The following is a 12,636-nucleotide window of genomic DNA, read 5'->3' on the forward strand; positions in this document are numbered from 1 at the left end:
TAATATCAAGAGCCTTCAGAATGTTCTTCCTTTTAAACTTTCGGTTAAAGTTTCTTTGTCTATGACAGGGTAAGTAAGAGAACACACTTTGCAACTATGAGATTACTAATCGTACGTAAAGCACTTAAAACACAGCTGGTGCATGGTAAGTGCTCAAAATTCCAAGTTCTAATAGTTCTTGGTATTAGACATAACAATTCCACTTCTAGGAACCTATTTTTAGGAAATAAAGAGTTTTAGTAAAAAATGCATGTAAATGAATGCTGTTGTATTTGTAACAACAGACTTGGAAACAGCTTAAACTTCTAGCACAGAGGCCTGGCAAATAAATCATAGTACCTCCATACTAGGGAAATATTATCCAGTCACTAAAAATAATGATTTTCCAAGACGTTATGGCATTTAAAAATGGCCCATGATAGAATCTTTAAGTGGGGGTAAAATAATACAAAATTGTACTACGAGGTAAATATAAAAAAAGTACATACACATACAGAGTATGCAAAATAATTTTACAAATGTAACATGTAGGTATAAAAATATAAACACCTATAAAGAGATATATATTTCAATAAATATATAAAATTAAATAGAACAATATTAAAAGAATATGTCAATATATATAAAAATAAAAGCTAAGAAGGTAAAACACAAAAATGTTTAAAATGGTTATTATGGAGTGGTGAGACTATGGACATTTTAATTTTTTCTTTTATTCGTCCATGATTTCTATATTTTTTAAATGAGTTTACATTACTATATACTGGGGAAAATGCTATGAATTGAAAAGTCCTCTTAGAGACTCTTAAGGAAATAAACTCTTTAGGAAATAAAGAGTTTTAGTAAAAACTCTACACTTGCATTCTTGTAGGCAACATCTCTTGGATCATTACTATTTGAGGATTAAACTCTGACTTCTAGACCACAACAACAGCTACAACACCACATTTAAGTTTCTTGTGAATAGGGCCAGCCAAGCGGCAGCTCTGGTGAGGATTCTGACTGGCGCACGGAAGGCAAGCGTGACACTCCGCAGCTTCTTCTGCGCTGGCTCTGGCTGAGTGAGCGCCAGGGTGTGGAGCTAGTCATTGCCACGCCCTCAAAACACATCTCATGTCACTACAACTTACTTCTTCCACTGTCAATTCTTCCCTCGTTCTTTACCTATCCCCTAATAAATCATAACCTAAACAGTTCTCACTGCAGGCAAATAATGTCTCTTATCTTTTAAATTAGTGAAAGACATGTGCAAGGTTATTTCTACCTTATGACTGGCCACGGAACACTCACCTTGGGCGGTGTTTGCTAGTGTCCGCTACACAAGGCTCTACCTTTTCACAGCTATACTTAAGGCTGACCTCTCCTGAGATGCTGGGAGAATCACAGAGCATTACTGCTGGCATAAAGGTGCCCTCTACGCCTGGTAAAAAAAAGCAGGCTAACTGTTTTGTGCAGGGGATACTGATGCCCAGGTGTGTGTCTTCTTAGGTCAACATGCTGGGAAGGAAGGAGGAGCGGGGTAACAGGAGCCAAAACAGGTGGAAGACAAACACATTCAACAATGAAACAAACAAACAAACAAAAAACTGAGTAAGAAGAGGTTTCGAAGAAGCCCTGGCTGCTGGCATGCCCAGTTGAGTTAATATTCAAAACCAAAATTTGACTAAGTGGAAGACAAAATCAATTTAAAACCCGAGAATTAACAGGACCAAATACAACGGGCAGCAGAGGGAGCTATGAGCTTGAAGGCACCACACGGGCCTCCCATCACTGCAGAATTTTCGGCAGCTTCCTGCTTATCTCTGCACTGATCAGAGAGGCAAACAAAATCTTCGAAAGTCACAGGAGCTGGCCAGGGAAAAGCTTGCTTGCTAACAGTCTTTTCCAGTCTAAACATTTTTTATTGCCAACATTTCCATACAACAAAGACCTTCAGACTTAAATAGGCAACACTGTGTTCTTATTCTTGAAAACAAAGCAAAAGAAACGCCATGCACACGAAACAAACAAAACATCTTGCTGGGACCATCAGAACACTGGAAGGCAGGAGGATTACTTACCGCAAAAACTCCTCGAACCACCCAGCCGTGGTGTTGCCGTAATGTTTTACCATATGCGTTATCTTGAAAAGAAGAAAAACTCCATGAGCCCCGATTTCACCAGAATCTGATGTGCTATTTGTAGCACCTCCTTCCTCAAGTACATGGTAGCATGATCCTACTGGTACTATGAGCTGACGAGAAAAGTCTAATTAATAGATTATGTCCCCCCATTTTTTTTTTTAAAGAAAAACAGACAATTCCACTCTTACCTTGTGTAAATGTATCTGTACTTCAGTTTATTACCACAGTGGGAAAAATTCCCTCCATATAAAAAAATGAGGGAAGAAATTTGGAGAAAAATACACTATAAGAATATAAAAATGCAGGTCTCTAAATGTCCATCCCTTAGCTGTCCTCTTGGTTTTCTTCTTTGTAACCTGATCTGAGTCTCTTCAATTCTAACATCCTATTCCAGGATGTCAAATGCTTGTCTTCGATGTCCCTGTGACCCTGGATATACAGTATTAAACCAAGAAACCTTTAAAACTACTGTCGAAAGAACAGCTTAAAGTTACTAAGCTAGTTGTAAAGTACTTGGTGAGACCTATTAATGTAACTCATTCATATTCTAGACTTTAAAGATAAAAACCTATAATTTTTGTTCCAATGTGTTTTAAAATGAGATTCAAAAACTGGCATATAGTAATTTTAATTACAAAAAAAAAATCTCAAGAACAAAATAACTGCATTTTATGCAAGGGATGTGTTCCTAAAGACTTTGAATAACACATGCAAAATTCAAAACCAATTTTTCCATAGGAAGAAATGCATTTTCTGGAGGCACAGATCTATATCACCACAGTGTACTTGTATCAATGCTCCATTTCTTTTCTTTTCTTTTTTTTTTAAGATTTTGTTATAGAGAGAGCACAAGCAGGCAGAGTGGCAGGCAGAGGCAGAGAGAGAGAGAAGCAGGCTCCCTGCTGGACAAGGAGCCCGATGTGGGACTCGATCGATCCCAGGACGTCCAGATCATGACCCAAGCGGAAGGCAGCAGCTTAACCAACTGAGCCACCCAGGTGTCCCAATGCTCCATTTCATTTCTAAGTGGCACCTCCAGTGTTTACAGAGTGCTCATTCCTAAGTAATAACATAGGATATCACAGGGGTCATTTAACCTTCTTCATGCTTTATCACCTCTAAACTTTATTCCGGGGATGCCTGGGTGGCTCAATCGGTTAAGCATCTGCCTTTGGCTCATGTCATGATCTCAGGGTCCTGGGATTGAACCCCGTGTTGGGTTCCCTGCTTCCCTTGCTTATGTTCTCCCCCTGCCCTGTCAAAAAAATAATCTTAAAAAAAAAAAAAAAATTTATTCCGAACAAGATTTTCATGTCCTAGTTTTAGCACCAGTACAAGTGCCGCCACCATTCAATCAATGCTTAAGTGACATTATAATAGGATATGGAAATATTTCATATGATCACAAGAGCAGATGTTAAGATAATGGAAAAACAGACACCAAACCACAGCCACAAGTTTATGCAGTTAACAACGGTGAGGCTGACAGAATACTGCCGAAGGATGTCCGGTATCTGCATTTTACTGGCCTTGTGGCTGCAGCTTGAACACACTTTACAATTTACTCAAGCCCTCTAGCTTTTCTTATTCCCTCTAGCTAATTCTTGTTAAACTTTTCTTTTTAAAATTTGGATGAGGCTTTATTAATACTTTTAGCTTACCCCACTATCAACTGTACATAATTCAACTTTGCACAAAATATAATCTGTATTTTGTATAAAAGAAGACTACACATTTGAAATATAACAGATTTCTTTCGTTATCTAAGGTTTTAGGAATAGATGGAGATGCCAGCATCCAATAAGTTCAAGTATGGAGAAGACTCTTACAGACAGCCTAAAGGAGAGTTGAATTTCATTTTTTCTTAGGACAAAGCTCAAGGTTCAATTTCATATTTTCTTAGGAGAACAGTCTGAATAGACTTAGGGTGTGCTCATAATGTAAGTCCTCTAATGTTAAAATTTATCTGGTTGTCTAAGGGGAAAGATGGTATTAGGGACACTTAGGTGGTATAAGACCTTAGTGAAGAAAGGGTTGCCGGCCCACTAAGTGTACAGTGCAGATGGGCAGAAAATAGTAAGCACAGCCTCTGAGGTAAATCAGGAAGATGATCAGCTTTCCACCCATCCTTTCCAAGAAGCCATTTGGGCTGGCAACACACTGTACAGGTCATGGGTGCTCACTCATGAAGTGAGCCACAGAGATAAGATAGTGGGAATACTTTGTATTTCTTGTGATCTTTATCCAGGTGAAGTATTAAATGACATTTTAAATAAATAGATGGAATTCAATGACCTTAAAATCTGCTGGCGGACCTTCATGATGGAATGAGGGTCTATCACACACCCCATACTGTGCAAGGCAGGGGAGACCCTTGAGTGATTTAAAATCAGTCAGTCCACTGCCCTCAGGAAGCTCCTGGGCTTATAAGAGCCAGCCACTTAACAAAGTGGCGTTCTGTAAATGGATAACTGCTAGAGTAACAATGTGTATACAGTGCTTTCTGCAGGAATAAAACGACAGAAATGAACCTAGCTTGCAGACATGCAAACAAAGAAGTCTCAAAGGCTGGGTAGGGCAGGGAGAAGGGTGGTGGCTGGGGCTACAGCCAGCAAGCACCAAGGAGCTGGGAGAGACGGGGGCATGCAGAGCAATGGGGAGTAGCTCACTGGGGCTGGGGCCACGTGGTGAGGACCTTCATATGCCATGCCAAGGATTCTGAAATCCCTTCTGGAGACCCAGTGATATTTCTAAAAAATATAACACTTAACTGTTTTTTTCCTAATTTCACAAGTAATGCTTGCTCATTGTTCAAAGTAAGGAAAACACAAAAAGGAGGGAACTAAAGAAACCTATAATCATGCCTCCTAGAGAGAGCCACAGTAGGCATTCTGGGGTTATATTCTCTTAGTCTTTTTTCCTACACAGACTGTATCATGATCTAGCAGTCACGATCATTCTGACTGGGAACTGTGGTAGAAGTTCGGTATGCAGCAAATGCAGCCTTCTGGGTTCCTCAGTCCTCAGCTCCAAAGCATTCCTGGCTGGACACTTTGCCTCTTTACAAAGGCTCTGGATCCAGTGCTATTCCAGCCGCAGGACTCTATACTTTTCCTACACGTTGCTCTTTAAATTCACCTTTCAAAAAAGCCCAGAAACCCTTCTCTATGCCACCTTTTTTGGAAGAGCAGGAAAACGAAGGTGCTGTGAGTCTCAATAAGGCAGGCAGTCTGGTCTATGGAAGGGAGAATGTTTGTTCAGCAGCATGATCTGTGTCCTCCTGCCTGACCCTCCCAGAGGAAGCAGCCATTCCTTGCTGGGCCTGCACCTTGTCCGGGAAGAGTTTCGCCACGGTACAAAATGTGGGCCAACAAGTCTAACAGAAGAGGGAATCATTCAAGAGAATTTGCGCTGGGTCCTGACCCAGGTCCAGGAAGACCCCTCTTAATATTTAAAACCAACAAACGAGAGAAAACTCCTTAAAAACAAAAACAAAAACACAAAAAAACGCAATTTGCCAGAAGTCCTTAGCTGACTCCTACAGCTTCAAATATCCCTGCCACATGAGGCTGCATTAAAATAAAATGAAGTCTAAGTGTGACCTATTTTAGTTACCTAGAGAAGATTAGATAATGAAATATATAAATCTTCACTGTAATATCCATTCTTACCATAATGCATGTTCTATAATCTGGAAGTATTTTTGGCCTCTGAAAGACATAAATGATTCCCTTCTCCCAGATCTTTGAGATGTGTCAGTTCCTTAGAGACTGAATCAAAATTTCTGAGTAGGAAGCTTGACAATCACCCTGCTCAATTCTCTTCCTTTTATAAAAGTAGAAACAGAAGACCCAGAGAGATGGTGACTTGGCTAAGGTCACAAAGCTAAAAACAATGAGAACCTGGGGTATTCTTTTCACATTAACCCATTCTAAAAAACTAATATTTACTCTTTGTGAGACAAAATAACAAAAAGGAAAAATGTCCCTTTCCCAGCAAGAATTAGAACCTTATTCTGTTAATGGAAACAACAGAAATGTGATTTCTTTATTGGTAACTCAGAAATGTATTGACTGAGGTATATATGTATGTATGTATGTATGTATGTATGTATAAAAAAATTCTATTTTTAAGTAATCTCTACACCCAATGTGGGGCTAGAACCTACAACCCTGAGATCAAGAGTCACCTGCTCCACTGACTGAGCCAGCCAGGTGCCCCAGATATTTGCTGAGGTAGTTAGGGATTGATTATGCCTAAACCTGTTACAGTAAGTGAGAGAGAACAACTTTTCCATTACTGTTGATAGATAACTGTTCTCTCCAGGAACTGCATATATGACAGTGTTTCTCTATTGTCAATCTGTAATTGGTAAGAATCTGTCAAGTCACTTCAGGTTGTAGAGAAGACAAAGGAGAGATACAAATCTAAAAGAGAACTTAGGAAGTAGGTAAGCAAAGCAGGGAAAGGTGGAATCAGTCATTCACTGAGTTTATGAGATGATAATCACCTCAGCTCTTAATAAGCTATGCAGTCAGTCCTTGGCAAGAATTAGGAACCAGGAGAGGTTTGAAAGTGAATAAATATGAAAAATAATACTGGGTGAAAAATAATGTATGTAATGTTATACCAAGTATTTAAAAGTTTAAAGTATGTAGTACACTCCTAGATGCTATTTGTAGGTACATAAATGTATAGTAAAAGTATAAAAACGTGTATTATATAATAAAAAGCAAATTCAGGGTGAAGATCTTCTCTAGAGAATGGAAGGAGTAACGGGGTTAAGGGTGGTACATGGGTACAGTATTGAACTGTTTTACATATTTGGTCAAGTGGTAGATATTTGTTCAATGTGTGAAATATTTGTAATAAAACAACCAAAAAATCAACAACAACAACAAAAAAACTAAGCTAGCTAGGAAAGTACTGAATTCTTTAATAGTGACTAAGCTTCAGGTAAAATGAATTTTATGAAGAAAAGCCAAATCAATAAATCAATAACCAATGGACAGAAGTGAAGCAAGTGCCCAGAGATGCCCTTTGCTAACTTTAGGCATTATCAAGATAAAAACATGTATTAGAAACCAAGTCTACCATTCAAGAAAGGCACATGTTGTGAATAGTTTAGGAGAGGGACTGACTTGATTCCTCTTCCACAGTATTTTCAGAATAACTAGACAAGTTATGATTTGTTTGTAAATATCAGGTCATGAGTTCTGACTTTAGCTCTCTACACAGCCCTCTTTGTCTTGGAAAGCCTTTTATATTAAATACATTTAACTGAGCATCTTATGATAAATTTTCCCATTTTGTGCTAGAGATCTTGGTTGAGTGAGTGTATGCTTACTGACACTGAGCAGAAAGTGCAGAGTGTGTAACACTAAGTACCTTGGTATATGAAAGGCCAGAGCAACTTTTCTGCCATCTGCTTACACAGAGGCTTTCCAAAAGTTCTTTCTGATGTGGCATCAGCTATAGGGTAGACCATTCAACATATCGGCCTTGTGGACCTAACTCTTCCCTCAGAATAAACTTTAGAGAATGCCATAGGACATTTAAGTGTTCACAGAAGCTCTTGACATGAGACCACCCAAAACAGTCCACTCTGACCATCATGATGGAAAATCCAAGTGATAGTTCAAATGCGAAAGGGGGCAGTACATAAGGCTTCTTTCCAGATGCTGGAAAAACTCATTCTAGGTCACAGAACTTCAGTAATACAATGAATAAACCTATACTCTCCAGAGAGTTAATAGATGTCAAGGTTTCCATTGTGTCATTTAGGATTTTTTTTAAAAAGATTTTATTTATTTATTTGACATAGATCACAAGTAGGTGGAGAGGCAGGAAGAGAGAGGAAGAAGCAGGCTCCTCACTGAGCAGAGAGCCCAGTGAGGGGTTCGATCCCAGAACCCTGGGATCATGACCTAAGCCAAAGGTAGAGGCTTTAACCCACTGAACCACCCAGGCGCCCCTCATATAGGAATTTTTATATAACACCTGTCATTTTCAAGGCCACTAAGATAATATAAGTTTTATGAACATTTACCTCAAAACCTTTCTTAAGCAGTATTTTTAAATTTGGGAGGGCTAGTCAAGTTTTATCCTTAATTTATCCCCATTATCTTGTTTCTGAGTTAGGAAAATTTTTGTCACTGGAGAACTAGCTAATTGTCATGAAAAGGAGGCAAAATGAACTGATGCTGTGGCACTAATCTCAGTGCTTTTATTCCAGTTTATTCATTAATCACTCAGAAGAATAAAAATTCCCAAATAATCAAAATGTAGCCTAGTGACAGGTTGGCTTCAACGTCCTTGCTCTATTGGCTGGGTGCCAAACCTTGACCTGGATTAAAATCACCTAAAACTTGCTAACATGGATGCTATGTCCCATCTCCGGGGAGTTTTTAGCCTCAGGTGCTAGGTGGGGCCTGGCAGCCTCTATTTCTAGTAAGCTTGCAGGTAACAACAAATGTTCTCCTTGGACCATTCTGAGAACCACTGTTCTTGAGATATAAGGAAGGTATCTATCCTCTCTAGACCTTAGTTTACTCACTGTCAAAAGGAGTATTTGGAAGATTAAATGAAATGTCACTCAAGAACCCAGTGTCATTGCTACACTGGGTGCTCTATAAATGGTAGTTGCTATTACAGTAACTCAAATTCAATTTTAGAACCTAAAACATGCAAGCTATTTGCCTTTATAAATATAGGTATAAACCCTTTCTTTTACCTACATTCCTAAACTCCCTCATTTTAGACAAGGTATCAGTTCTACTTATAAAAGCTATGACTTCAAAACGAGAAGAGAAGCTGTTGACCCAGAGAAATCTACATCGAGGAGCCTATGGGCTTTAAGTAGTTAATGTGTAAATATTTCTTATAAAGCTGTATTTGTTTGCACAGAGCTTGTTGTGTCCACAACTGGAGGGGAGGGTGGGTGGTTAGGAGAACTTTTCTCTACACTGAACAGCAGCAGGAAATTCGGGACCCCTACAAGCAAAACTATGATTTAAGTCATGAAAACTTCTAAAATAATCCTGAACATCAGGATGAAACTCTCAAGTTTACAGTCCCCGTTTCCCTCCCATTGAAAATAGTGCTGAAGGGGGAAGAGAGAGAAGGAAAAGCTGAGACTGACTGTGCTTATTGTGATTTCGAAGCAGCATTTCCCCTTCTAGTCTCCTCTCTTCAGAAGGGTCCAGACTCCAAATCAAGCAAAAAGAAGATGAGAAAAAAGACAGAATTAGGAGCAGAGCTATGGCAGAAAGGGGATATCCTTAATTTCCTCCCTAGCTCCAGGGCTAAGCTTTCCTTTTTCACTTGTGTGTCCAGTAAGCAGCTGGTTCTATTCTGCCTCCACTCCAGGGGAGGGGTGAAGCCATCTTGGGCCCTCACACAGACAGCCGTAACAGAGCAGAGCCCACCAGGCACACTGCTGAGTCCCAGAGTTTCTGTATTTCCTGGGGGTAAAGGAGCCTTCCTCCCTGTGTGACAATTCTCTAAGAACTTAGTATGGAGAGAAATGTCTGGTTTGACCCCAGAGCTTTGTAAACTTCTCAATTCTAATTTGGGACCAATAAGCTCCATTTTCTGACCAGTTATCAACTTCTTATGTCAGGATAATGAAAATATAAACAAGAGAAGCTAACTTCTTTTTTTTTTTTTTTTTTTTCCTAAAGATTTTATTTATTTATTTGACAGAGAGAGATCACAAGTAGGCAGAGAGGCAGGCAGAGAGAGAGAGGAGGAAGCAGGCTCCCCGCTGAGCAGAGAGCCCGATGTGGGGCTCGATCCCAGGACCCTGAGATCATGACCTGAGCCGAAGGCAGTGGCTTAACCCACTGAGCCACCCAGGCGCCCAAGAGAAGCTAACTTCTATTAAGTATTTATTATGTACCACTTTACTAATCTTTTTATGTGCATGAACCTATTTAATCTTTACAACAATGTTTTTAGGAAAACGGTATCATCATTCCCATTGTGTAGATGAGGAAACCAGAAACAGAAAGGGTAAGCAAGTTGCTTAAGGGCACAATGCTATCAATGGTGGAATCCAGAGAGCCCAAGATCTTAATCAGTCCGCAAGTCATACAGTTCCATGATACTGATTAGGGGGCATGAATAGTTACAGTGGAAATACTTCGAGTACAGAAATTAGGACACGTGGGAAGAGTACAACAGACTGTCCTAGAAATTCAGGGATGTATGAGAAGTCCAAAAAATACACAGCCCAGGGATGGTGTTGAAGACCTTTTGTGGGAGAAATGAGGACTTTTTTTTTTTTTAAGAGTCTATTTATTTGACAGAAAGAGAGATTCTGTGAGAGCATAATCAGGCAAGCAGGAGGAGCAGTAGCGGCAAGGAGAAGCAGATTCCTCGCTGAGCAGAGTATGATGTGGGGCTCAGTCCCACTGAGCTGAAGGCAGACACTTAACCGACTGAGTTGCCCTGGGGCCTCAAAATGAAGAGTCTTGAGGCAGGGGGCTCAAAGTGACTCTGCTTCAGATCTTTTGTGGTCTTAGCATCAATTTTAATCTCTATGAATTTTGGATTCCTAACCTGCAAAAATGGACTGACATAAGGATTAAGTCGTCTAAATTCTTCATAAAGTGTTACAGAAAAAAGTTTTTATTGTTTCACAGCATACTGGCAAGTTTCTAGATAGGAAGGCCTAAAAAAGTCACATGGGGGCAGCATCCCTCAGGACTTATGGCTCAGAGGGAAGATTAACAGAAGGAACCAACAAAATGCTGCCGTGAATACTAGCTCCCTTTCCACAACAGAAGCATCTAATTCATTCATTTCATTATTTATAATCATGGCTATTTAGAGCTTGCCGATGTCCTTCTCTACATCACAATAATATAGGACTTCAAAGTAATATGGAATTTCAATACCCACTCCTTACCCCTCATGCCTCAAGGCCCATGCTGGGAGAATTTCTTCTGGATGAAGAGTGAGAATTCAGCCAGTCCATCAAGAGGACTGTGAGGATGTTCCCAAGCTAATGTTTTCCAAAACTGATCTGACAGATCCAGGTACCTACCCACACCAGTGTTTACTAAGCACCTTACAGGGTTTCAGTCCCTGCATTATAAGATGCTGGAGATACAGAATGACCTCTGACCAAGGCCTTCATCCTGGTCTCAGCTCTACTGCTACAAACATGAGGCATTTGAGGAGTACATGATGACAACCATGACCCCCCCTTTATCTGACTCCAGAGCAAATTCCTAGGGTTCCCCAAACCCTACCTGTTAAGGTCTCTAAAACTAGCTTCTCTTGGGACATTGATTTCGGAGAACTGCACTGTATTTGAAGATTAATTTAGGAAGAGCTCACTTCTTAAAAATATTAGGCTTTCCTATTAAGAGATGGCTCTCCATTAATTTAGCTCTTCTTCAAGATATACTGATTTTTAATAAGTTAGATCTACATTACGAGGTCACAATCTCATAAGATTTTTTTTTTTTTAATGGAGCATATAAGAAACAAACAATAATAATAAAAAAGAAAAGAAACAAAATCCACCTCAGAGAAGCAGAAATTTCCCCTATACCCCGCCTCCTCCTCTAGGGGTCTCCATTCCATTTGGATGATTCAATGGAAATGAATGAATTAGATGCTTCAATGGAATCATCAAAATGTAAAGGATACTTACTCAAGGCTGTCTGGATATCCTTTTCTCCATTTTTCACTTCTGTCAAAAATCCCTTCAAAAATTTGAGACCTCTAAAACAAAAAAAGAAATATTTTCAAAGTTCACTTATATTGAATGGCAATAAAGAAATGGCAGATGTCAGTGTCCTCCTCAATATCTCGAATATAGCAGCAAACAGGTCAAGTCACATGGAATTCTTTTCTGACTTTCTTCCCCGTCATTTCCTTTTAGTTTACTCTACACCCTTCTCATCTGATCTACCTAAACAGTGGTTTCCAAAAAGTGGTCCTGGGACCAGTGGGAACCTGGTGGAAATGCTAGTTTTGGGGTCCCACTCCAGACTTACTGAGTCAGAAAGTCTGAGTCTGGAGTGGAGCAATCTGTATTCTTAAGAAAGCCCTTCAGGTGACTGGATGCTATCAAAGTTTGTGATCCACTGATTTAAAGAGAACCAGTCAATTCTATCATCCTTTAGGATTCCTATGTTACATATACTATTAATATTAACAGTGTTCATCAGAAGGGAGGAAAAGAAAGAGTTGGTGTTCTATTCATCAGGCCTTCTAGAGAAGGTTACTGGGTTGGATCCTCCACTCAGAAGTACTCTTTGTATAACAGAACACTTTTTGCTGGTAGCATTTCGACTGAGCTGGATTTCAACTGTGGCCCCATCCCAGCTGCCTCACCTCTTTAGCCACAAGAGGGCTTCTGTAGCTGAGTTCCTAACCTGGGCTACGTCAGCCTCCACTTCATGCAGCACTATCTTCTGGAGGGTGGTGAACTCTTCCTTGTTGGTTATGTACTTCTGATTTACTTTCTGCAGGAAAAGCAGGGAAACAATCTAAGTTA

The 12,636-nt window shown here is 39.8% G+C and overlaps 1 protein-coding gene across 4 annotated transcripts in view; it reads right to left on the bottom strand.

Moving 5' to 3' along the window:
- The window catches only part of PLEKHA8 (pleckstrin homology domain containing A8), a 59,562-nt gene that overhangs the window by 12,152 nt on the left and 34,774 nt on the right, over positions 1-12,636 (bottom strand). For all 4 annotated transcript variants that reach the window (XM_082692867.1, XM_082692865.1, XM_082692866.1 and 1 more), the window contains exons 11-13: positions 12,474-12,604; positions 11,788-11,858; positions 2,061-2,122 (exon numbers count right to left, since the gene is read on the bottom strand). In XM_082692867.1, coding sequence (XP_082548993.1) covers positions 2,061-2,122; positions 11,788-11,858; positions 12,474-12,604 — 264 coding nt within the window. The remainder of the gene's footprint in view (positions 1-2,060; positions 2,123-11,787; positions 11,859-12,473; positions 12,605-12,636) is intronic.

The sequence above is a fragment of the Mustela nivalis genome, assembly GCF_964662115.1.
Source record: "Mustela nivalis genome assembly, chromosome: 12".
In the NCBI taxonomy this organism is placed as follows: Eukaryota; Metazoa; Chordata; class Mammalia; order Carnivora; family Mustelidae; genus Mustela; species Mustela nivalis.